At 59.6% G+C, this 10,501-nt stretch overlaps 1 protein-coding gene across 2 annotated transcripts; it reads right to left on the minus strand.

Moving 5' to 3' along the window:
* Nucleotides 1-1,770: 1,770 nt before the first annotated feature.
* On the minus strand, nucleotides 1,771-10,488 carry FTSJ1 (FtsJ RNA 2'-O-methyltransferase 1). Of its 2 annotated transcripts, none has more exons than XM_039510426.1 (11): nucleotides 10,128-10,329; nucleotides 6,351-6,493; nucleotides 5,664-5,733; nucleotides 5,262-5,367; nucleotides 5,085-5,163; nucleotides 4,903-4,955; nucleotides 4,296-4,349; nucleotides 3,866-3,968; nucleotides 2,980-3,063; nucleotides 2,553-2,656; nucleotides 1,771-2,393 (listed from the first exon to the last, which is right to left on the minus strand). In XM_039510426.1, exons 1-11 carry the CDS (start codon nucleotides 10,265-10,267, stop codon nucleotides 2,160-2,162), a joined length of 1,170 nt encoding a protein of 389 aa, XP_039366360.1. In that variant the 5' UTR covers nucleotides 10,268-10,329; the 3' UTR covers nucleotides 1,771-2,159. The 2 variants fall into 2 exon arrangements, with proteins under 2 accessions (XP_039366360.1, XP_039366361.1); XM_039510427.1 differs by lacking the exon at nucleotides 10,128-10,329 and adding an exon at nucleotides 10,336-10,488 and having other exon boundaries at nucleotides 1,934-2,393.
* Between the last annotated feature and the right edge of the window lie 13 nt (nucleotides 10,489-10,501).

The following is a 10,501-nucleotide window of genomic DNA, read 5'->3' on the forward strand; positions in this document are numbered from 1 at the left end:
GGGCTGAATGTTACCCGTAGACACTGGGATGGGTTGGACGTTCTCCTTGGGCATTGGGTCGAGGTTGGACTTTACCAGTGGGTGTTGGGCAAGGCTGGGCATTACTCTTGGCCATGGGGTTGTGTTGAGCTTGGGTGTTCTCCCTAGGCAGGAGGTTGGGCTGAGGCTCGCCCCAGGGCGCTGGGCACGACTCGGGGGCACTGAGTTGGGTTGAGCATTATCCTTGGGCATGGGGTGGGGTTGGATGGAGGTTTCTGTGTTACCCGGGGCGTAGGGTTGAGCTGAAGATGGGCGTTCCCCTTGGGTGTGGGAGTGAGCTGGTTGGACGTTCCCCTTGGGCGTGGGGCTGGGCGTTACCCTACAGAGGGACGGGGCCTGGCAGACCACCCAGCCCCATCTTCTGACCCCCGGCCTCTCCCGCAGGTGAGCTACACCAACCCCAACTCCTACATCAACGCCATCATCGGGATCTCCACCCTGCTGTCCTTCTACGGCTACCTGCTCTTCTACAAGGCCACCAAGCCGGCCCTGGCCGGCTACAACCTGGGCTCCAAGTTCGTCTGCATCATCCTGGTCCTTGTGGTGTGCGGCCTGCAGAGCGGCATCCTGGAGACCATGGGGGCTCTGGGGGCCATTCCCTGCCAGCCTCCGCTCTCGGCCGATACCCGCTCCCAGAGTGAGTCCACCCGCAGCAATCCCCCGGGGCGGCGCTAGGGGGCGCCGTGCTGCGGGGAGCAGGGTGGGGGCAAGGGGCGCGCTCCCCTGGCAGCCAGGGCCAGGCACTAGGGGGCGCCGTTCTAACCTCACCGCTCTCCCTTCCCAGTTATCTACTACTACTCCCTGGTGGTGGAGATGTTCCTCATCAGCCTCTTCGCCCGTTACTGTTTCCGACGGGACGAGCTCACCCCGGAGAGCCCCACCGGCACCAGGAACCAGGCCTCCCAGACGCAGGCGCCCCCTAGAGGCGCTGGGCAGGACAGCGCCTCCCTGACAGGCCTCAACCCCTGCTGCTCCCCCGACGAGAGCCTCTGCCGAATCGAGCACACGCCGCTGGATCGCTTCCATTTCAGCCCCGGCTTCCCCCGACCCGGCGGGGGGCTGGGCCAGGGCTGGCCAGCTGGAACTCCCCCGGGGGCCCTCGAGATGGGAGAGCTGAGTCCCGGGGTCCCAGCGAATGGGTCTCCCCCCAGGAAAAGCAACGCCCATCCCAACGGAGTCCAGAACCAACCCGGCACCCCTGACGTCACCGTGGTATAAGCGGGACCCCACCCCACATGGGGCAGGGAGCAGGCAGAGGTAGAAGACAGATGGTGTTAATCTGCGGAACTCCCTGCTACAGGAGACGGCAGGAGGCGACGCTTCCCAAGAGGATGGGGGGGGGACTGGTTGACCCCCAGAAAGAATGGGGATGAGGCAGGAGCTGGAGATCAAATGCTAAGTGCTGTTGTATAATTGGGGTGATCTAGGGACCCCCTGTTCTTACGAATGGTGGGGGATATGAAACCGCTGTGTCACGGGAGGCCTCTCTGTCTACCCAGCATGGCTGCTAAGTCTTTAAGCAGATACCTCCCAGAGGACGCACCGGAAGAGCCACTCGGCGAGGCAGAGCGGGAGGGGGGCGCCTGTGTTATTTCGGGGGGGGGGGGGGTCTGCATTTCTCATTAATATCGTGTCTGACCCTGTTTCCCTGGCTGCATCTAGGGCAGGCAAAGGAGGCTCAGAGTACGCAGACCAGCAGCTCTTTGGGGCGGGGCCTGTCGCTCTCCTCTGGGCTTGGACAGGGCCGCGGGGGAGCGGGCCAGAGCTGGGGGGCACGTCATTAACCCCCAAAATAAAGCAACACCGGCTGGGACAGTCTCTCCAGTGCCGGCTTCAAAGGGGCTAAAGAAAGAACCGCGGGAAGAAGCTGCCGTCGTTAACCAGCGGAACTCCCTGCTCCATGATATCCCTGAAGGGGAAGATTGCCAAAGTGCTTCATCTCCGTGAGTCTTTATTAAAACAGAGGCCGCGGGGGGGCGGAGGAGCAGAGCCCCCAGCAAAGACCGGCCACAAAGGGTTACATTAAAATGCTCTTTTCACAGATGTGGAGCAGGGCTCATCCCCGACACACACACACACACACACACACACACACACACACACACACACACGCCCCTGTGCTAGGGTGACACGGACAGAGACGCCAGGACATTTTCAACAGCCGCCTCCGGGGGGCAGCCCTGAGGTTGCGGCGCTGACCCATACGTGGGGGCGGGGGCGGCCTCCTCCAATGGGGCCGGCCCGGGCTCCTTAGCCAACAGGTTGTTCCTCTTCAAGAAGCAGGCTTCCTGGTAGGGGGGCCGGATGGGGGGCTGGAGGGGGGGCACGTAGCGGTATTCCTTCCCTGGGGCCAGCTGCAGAGGGGGTGAGAGAGAGAGGGGAGTAGGGGGGGCCAGCAAACCCACCTGCCCCCCCCACTGCTGGGATCCCGCCTCATCCCCCCCAGCCTGTGATTCCCCACCCCCCCGCCCACCCCCCACTGCCGGGCTCCCGCCCCATCCCTGCAGCCTCACCTGGAGGGGATACGTCCGGTCCGAGTCGTAGGCGCTCAGATCCCCACAGGCCAAGAACGGGACAATGATCCTGTTGGGACCTTCCAGCTGGTTAAAATCCACATCTGGAAAGGGACAGATGTGAGCAAGAGCCGGCCCTGCCCCACGGTGCCCCCTGCTGAGCCCTGCGCCCTGCTCCACGGTGTCCCCCAGCCCTGCCCCACGGTGCCCCCTGTTGAGCCCTACGCCCTGCCCCACGGTGCCCCCGGCTGAGCCCTGCGCCCTGCCCCACGGTGCCCCCCAGCCCTGCCCCATGGTGCCCCCTGCTGAGCCCTGCGCCCTGCCCCACGGTGCCCCCCAGCCCGGCCCCATGGTGCCCCCTGCTGAGCCCTGCGCCCCGCCCCACGGTGCCCCCCGGCCCCCCACTCTCTGCAGCCCCACTCCTCACCGTAGCAATGGTCCAGCAGGGGGTTGGACATATTGGGCACGTAGCCCTCGGGCGGGCAGTACCCCCGGCAGACAACGAAGGCCTCTGGAGGCGGGAGAGACGTGGTTGGGGGGTGCGGCGAGTCGGGGCGCCTGGAGCGGACGCCCTTCCCCGCGCACAGGCCCTGCCCCCCGCTGTGGGTTCCCAGCCCTGCGCCAGGCGGGGGGTGGCGAAGGTCGTCGATGTTACACACCCGCCCGGGGAGCGCAGCCGAGCTCTGAGCCAGCGCGGAGCTTTGCCCGGGGCAGGTCCCCTTGGCAAGGGCCGGGGGCACCTGGCGCGGCTGGCGAGGGGGGGGGCCATGTGGACGAGACAGAACAGATTTGGGCATCTCAGGACCCAGTGTAGCCGGGGGAGGCACAGAATATGGTACCTGATTGCTCGGCCCCCTAGCGCCAGGCCCTGCCGGCCAGGGGAGAGCCCCCCTGCTGAGCCCCCCGCCCCGCTGCCCGGAGCATGGCACCCCCCAGCCCTGCCTGCCAGGGGAGAGCCCCACTGAGCCCCCACCCCACTGCCCGGAGCATGGCACCCCCCAGCGCTGCCGGCCAGGGGAGAGCCCCCTGCTGTGCCCCCCACCCCACTGCCCGGAGCAGGGCACCCCCCAGCGCTGCCTGCCAGGGGAGAGCCCCCCCGCCGAGCCCCCCGCCCCGCTGCCCGGAGCATGGCACCCCCCAGCGCTGCCTGGGAGGGGAGAGCCCCCCCGCTGAGCCCCCCCGCCCACGGTGCCCCGGACTGCCCCGCCCTGCCTGCCAGGGGACAGTGCCCCTGCTGAGCCCCCCGCAACACTCCCAACCCCCGGCTCTGCCCCCTTCTGCAACCCCACGGGGGCGCCCGGTCCTGCCCTCACCGATGCTGGAGTTTCGGCTGCTCCGGGGTTTGGCGCAGGTGACGTCGGGAAAGAAGATGCGGAGCTGGGAGTAGAGAAGCGTCACGTCCTTCCCCCGGAAGATCTGGGGCACGGAGGTGGGGACAGGGTCACAGGCCAGCAGGGGGCAGCGCAGGGACGGTGCCAACGGCATCGCCAGCGCCCGGCCCTGACTGCCAGGGGAGAGCACCCCTGCCCAGCACCCCACCAGCATGCTGCCCCCTGGCATCACCCCCCAACTCCCCCAGTTACAACTCCAATCGTCCAGAGCCACGGCTCCAGCTAGAGGGCACTGGTCCCCAGCCACCCCGCCCCAGAGGTGGCTGCACCTCAGCACCAGGCGAGCCACCCCCTTGCGGCTCTTACCCCTTCAGCTAGGACCCCGGGGCTTCTTAGAGGGGCTAATATTTACCTTGGCCACAAAGGTGCCTCCTTTATTCAGGACGTGGGTCGTGATGTTCAGAGCCTGGAATGAGAAGGAGAAATTATCAACTAATGCCAAAATCCTTAATAAAAAAGGAACAACTCTCTCGGCACTGAAATGCAGCCACCTCTGGGTCGGGGAAGCTGCGGAACAGCCACGCATAACGCTGGATGGGGATGGTTCACCCGGCGCTGAGATGCAGCCACCTCTGGGGAGGGCAGCTCAGGAACAGCCACACATAACGCTGGATGGGGATGGCTCACCCGGCGCTGAGATGCAGTCACCTCTGGGGAGGGCAGCTCAGGAACAGCCACACATAACGCCGGATGGGGATAGCTCACCCGGCGCTGAGATGCCGTCACCTCTGGGGAGGGCAGCTCAGGAACAGCCACACATAACGCCGGATGGGGATGGCTCACCCGGCGCTGAGATGCAGCCACCTCTGGGGTGGGGCGGGGCAGCTCTGGAACAGCCATTTGGGACAGATAGTGACTGAAACTGCAGTGGGGGATGGAATCACCTAAGAGGGGGCGCCGTGCCGCAGCGGGCGGGGCTCGGCAGGGGGCGCCCCCTTGCGTCCGGGTGGGGTACTCACCGCTAGCAGCAGCTGCGCTTGGATGTATTCGTCAATATCATGAAGGCCGGTCACTGCAAGTCAGGAGGGGAGAGGGGGTTCAGTGGGGCCCAGTCCTACCCCACGTGGTGCCCTCCAGGGGGCGCCAGCGAGGAGCCTCCCGCCCCCCTCCCACCTGGAGCCAGGGGGCTGGTCCCACTCACCGTCGGGGGCCCCATCGCAGACCACCAGGTCGGCCGGCTGCCCTTCGAAGTGCTGGATGATCTCCTGCGCCGTGGAGACCTGGCGGGGGACAGACGGGCCGGGTTACGGGTCGGGACGGATGGACTCGGATCGGGGAGGGGGCGGGGGGAATGGGCCAGCGCCCCCCCCCCACATACCTTGGTGATGTCCCCCTGGATCTGGACGACCCCCGGGAGCGGAGCCATGGCCTGGAGATCGACTGCGACGATCTTCACGGAGTCAGGGCCCTCCCCAGCACCGCCCCTGGGGGACATGGGGGGGTGAGAGACAGCCTGGGGGGGGCCCTTCCCCCTCCCACCCCACTCCCTCCTGCCCCATCTCCTCCCACCCCATCCCGCCCCCTTCTGCTCTGCTTCCCCTCCCCCCTCCAGGCCCGTCCTTTCCCCCCCCAAACCACTGCGACCCTCCCTCCCCTGCCGTCACCGTCCAGTCCCAGTCCCACCCCCTCCCCTTCCTCCATCTACCCCATATCGCCCCCGGCTACCCCCACCCCCCTGCCACCCATCTCCCTCCGCCTCCAGCCCCCCCCCCCAACTCACTTCAGCTTCCTGCTCAGAACCTGGCTCCAGCTGCCCGGGGCAGCGCACAGATCCACCGCCCGGCGCACCCCTGCAGGGAGAGAATGAGCAGGGGGGCTGGGAGCCAGGACTCCTGGGTTCTCTCCCAGCTCTGGGAGGGGAGTGGGGGCTGGTGGTTAGAGCGTGGGGGGCTGGGAGCCAGGACGCCTGGGTTCTCTCCCGGCTCTGGGAGGGGAGTGGGGGCTGGTGGTTAGAGTGTGGGGGGCTGTGAGCCAGGACGCCTGGGTTCTCTCCTGGCTCCGGGAGGGGAGCGGGGGCTGGTGGTTAGGGGGGGCTGGGAGCCAGGACTCCTGGGTTCTCTCCCCCGCTCTGCGAGGGGAATGGGGTCTGGTGGTTAAAGCAGGGGGGCTGGGAGCCAGGACTCCTGGGTTCTCTCCCGGCTCTGGGAGGGTAGTGGGGGCTGGTGGTTAGAGCGGGGGGGGCTGGGAGCCAGGACTCCTGGGTTCTCTCCCCCGCTCTGCAAGGGGAATGGGGTCTGGTGGTTAAAGCAGGGGGGCTGGGAGCCAGGACTCCTGGCTTCTCTCCCAAGAGACTGGGCAGCACAACAGGACCCCAATCTCCCACAGGCTTTGTGCAGCACCCGGCACAACAGATGGGGGCTACCGTAATACACCTAATAGAAGGGGTTGGGGCCGGTTCCCAGTTTACCCTCAAACAGCTGGAACTCCTCGTCCAGCTGCAGGAGTTTGAAGGCGCTGCGGGCCCGCCAGCCCTCCTCCTTCGCCAGGCGGTAGTAGATGTCCCGCTTGTCCTTCGATGAGCGCCCCATTTTGGCTCCGACGCCCCCGAGCCTGGAGGGCAAAGGATGAGGGCCAGTTACCCACCCTTCCCGGCTTGGCACTGGGGGTGTTCGCCTCTTAACGAAAAGACTTTTGTGCTGTTGAGGCGGAATTAGCTGAGAGACGTTACTGTAGGCCCTACAATAATAGGTCTGATGGCACTGGAGCCAAATTAATTAGGGCTCTATTCCTGTAGGTCCTGCATTAATAGATATATGGACACTGGTTCTAAATGAACCCCAATATGTTACTGTAGGCCCTACACTAACAGGTATAATGGCCCTGGACCTAAATGAACATTGATATATTATCGGGGGCCCTTTCAAAATAATTTTAATGGCCCAGGACTCAAATTTCTGTATCTGAAGTTGGGAATATTGACTCTGTAGCTGTATTTCAACTGTGCTGGCTTGGGTGACATCCCCTGCTCACGCTTCAGGTACAACGAGGGAAAAGCCAGACGGAGTGAATGGCCCGTCAGCGAGGACAACGGACTGTGAAAAGCTCGGCCTTCCTGCGTCCCCTCCATACTGCCCCGGCCTCATGGACGCTGTGATCCTCTCACCTGATACTAAACCGTTACCTGGGACTTCTTGTAACTTCCACCGTAAGGGAAGGGGGGGGTCAGACTAGGGAAACAAAGGCCTCCCGCCTCATGCAAATCCCATTTCAGGATGGGGAGTGAGTTAATCCTGGTCGTCAGTTCTCCCCGGCTACCCCACCCAAGATGACTACAGGGGGAAAGAACTGGGCCCAGCCAGGCTGTGTGTGTGTGAAGAGGTTTTAAGAGTCTGGCTCAGCAAGACAGGTTAAAGGGGGCCCAGGCTGGCAGGGCAGGCAGACTGAGGGGTGTCCCAGCACACCGGGTGGCATCCCAGGGGGGCCAACCCGTCACAAACCCCAGGAGGGGTATTTCTAACCAAGAAAAACCTGGCTGAAGTTTTGACTAGTTGAAAGAGGGAAACTGAGGTAGGCTGCTTGTAGCGTGAGCCTCAGACACCAGCGGCACCTACATTAATAGGTACAGTGGCAGTGGACCAAATTTCTGTAGGCCCTACAATAACGGGCAGAAATAGACTTCTTCGTATAATTTCAATGGATAATCTCGACATTTATTTTTAAGTGCTTTTTTCTGATTTCATCCATTTAAATATTCACAGGTTCACAAAATTACGGGCTTCACGCGTTTTATTTTTATCAATTTAGACTTTTGCAGTTGCAGGAAATCATGGGCCGGGTGAGACAATTGCTTAATGACGTTAAAGCTTTATACTCGTTACAAGTTGTCAATGCCACAGGTCAAAACGCCAGCAGCGTTGTCACCAGTCCGTTTCGCAGAGTTAGTGACCAGCTCGTTTGCAGTAAGTTTATTAACATACTTCTGGCCCGTGTATATTTTGTCAAAATCAGGGCGGAGCAATTCTTCCTCGGCTATCCAGCATATAAAGTCAATCTCCTCAAGCAGGTCTCAAGCAGGATTTCTCTTACTTTGCCTAGCTGGGAACTTAGACTATTATCGCTGGAAATATTTTTCCGTCAATGTGGGCAGTGAAATCGACATTTACCGACAAAAATCAAAACCCTGCAACCCTAAATAACAGGCGCACTGAGAAAGAAGCCAGGTCGATGTGGCTCTGTTATAGTAGGCCCTACCTGAAATGATTTATTGATACAAGCCTCAAATTAAGTCGTCTTCCTTATCTAATCAAACAGACTCCACTGTACAAGTCGTCTCCCTCCAAACCGCTCTGCTCAATTCATATCTTCTATCACCCAACTTCTTCCTGGGTTGGCCTCTCTGTCTCGTTCCATCAGTCCTGATCTTCTGGACTCTCTTACCCACATAACTGTCCAGCCTGCGCTTTTGTGACCAATTCATCTTGGACTTTTTTTCCTTTATGGGCGTTACTTTGAGTATGTCTCCGACACACACATCCCTCGCATGGTCCTTGTTTTCACTGCTCATCCGCCTCACTGTGCACGTTTCTGCAGAACAGATAATTTCCTCACGTTTCTTCTCTGATGCCCCAGTGCACTAACACGGACGGAGCAGCGTTTTCTGCACTTACCCTTTTCATTTTATCAGTATATTCCTGCTACGTACTGCACCACTTCTCTCCGTCTGAGCCAGGTATTTATTATTCCAGCTCTAATTTAGTCCTCTATTTCCCCAGATTCTGGAACTCAAGATACTTGAAACTTTACATTTTCGGTATTACCTGCCCATCTAGCTTCAAGGCTAATTCTTGAGTGTCCACACTATTGAAATCACATGTTTATTTTGAGTGCCTGATTCTCCAATACGCATCTCCAAACAGTCATCAAGATCCGCTTCTAGCCTATCTTTAGGCATGGAAGGATCAGAGTTTTCTTTAAATGGTAAATCTTAGTAAACACAGAATCTCAGGGTTGGAAGGGACCTCAGGAGGTATCTAGTTCAACCCCCTGCTCAAAGCAGGACCAATTCCCAGATAGATTTTTGCCCCAGATCCCTAAGTGGCCCCCTCAAGGATTGAACTCACAACCCTGGGTTTAGTAGGCCAATACTCAAACCACTGAGCCAGGGGTCCGCATCCTGGCTGGTGGTCGAGCATCTGCTGAAATGCCGCTGAAATTTGGCGGCATTTCAGCAGTGGCATTTCAGCGGATGCTCGACTGCCGCCACAGTCCTTTGTCTGGCACCCGCCAGACAAAAAAGTTTGGGGACCACTGCACTGAGCTATCGCTCCCCTCCATTGATTTTACCAGACACCCGCCAACAGACGAAAAAATATTTCCATCGATAATAAGCAAAATTTACAGCTAGGCAAAGTAAGAAAAACACTGCTTGAGAATGTAGTAGAGACTGTCCTTAAATAATAGTTGTAAATTTATTGTATGGCTCCCCCGACTCTTCTGAAAGGTTTAAACTTTTCCCCATTATCTTTTAACCCTTCTTTTACTTCCTTGCCCCACCACCAAGTTTCTTTGGCAGTGAAGCTTTTCCCTTTTGATTCACCCACCGCTTGTCACTAGAAAATCCCCAGATTTATCCACTTCTTCCGCACGTGATGCCGACCTCACCTTCTCCATAACCGCTCCCTAAAGACCTTTTCAGCTTCACCCTGTAGTATTTGCCACCTTATCTGTGGTGTTATTCTCTTTGCTTTTCTTTATACCTTTGTCCTAAGAAACGTATCCAAGGTGAGGGGTCTCTGTTGACTGGTAACATTCTCTCCCGCAATCACCTTGCAATTTCTTTCATATCATTTATTTTCCGGATCCAAATTAAGTAGAGACATATTATTCTAGGCCCTGCGTTAATGAAGTATGTTGGCACAGGTTCTGCATTAATGTGGATGCATGATTGTCAGCCCTCCATGAATATGTATATTGTCACTGGAGTTAAATTAATTACATAATTCTGACAGTAGGCCCTGCGTTAATTGGTAAGATTGATCCAGAGTCCTGGTAAATTATGGATCTGTTATTGTAGGTCCTACAATAAGTCAGTTGTTGTCCCAAGGTGCTGAATCCATCCCCATCAGGAATAAATCAAATGTTACATATATTATTGTAGGGCCTACAATAATATATCAGTGGCAACCTCCTTTAGCAAACACCACACACACACCCATCCAACCTGATCAGTTATTGTAGGACCCACCTTAATGGGTATCGCCTCTGCGCATGCGGCCTGAGGCCCAACGTCCGCGCACCGCACAGGGTGCAGCCGCGGCGCACGCGCAGCACGGGAACCTGCCCGCGGCGGTTGAAACGTGCTCCCCCGCCTCCCGCTGCGCGCATGCGCACGGGCACCCGCCTGCCCACCGGCGGCGCAGGCGCACAACCCTCCTTGCCCGACCGCTGCTTACCGCGCCGGACGCGACCGAAGCCGCGCGAAGAGACGGCGCCGAACCGGAAGTGGTTGTTTCCCAAGCCGGAAGCGGAAGCTAGGGCGGCGGCGCTAGGGGGGGGACGGAGTCGGGCGGGGGGGCAGCCTCCGTGAACTGGGGACTATGGAGAACGGAGCTGGGCTGA

This window comes from Mauremys reevesii, linkage group 22, assembly GCF_016161935.1.
Source record: "Mauremys reevesii isolate NIE-2019 linkage group 22, ASM1616193v1, whole genome shotgun sequence".
Lineage (NCBI taxonomy): Eukaryota > Metazoa > Chordata > Testudines > Geoemydidae > Mauremys > Mauremys reevesii.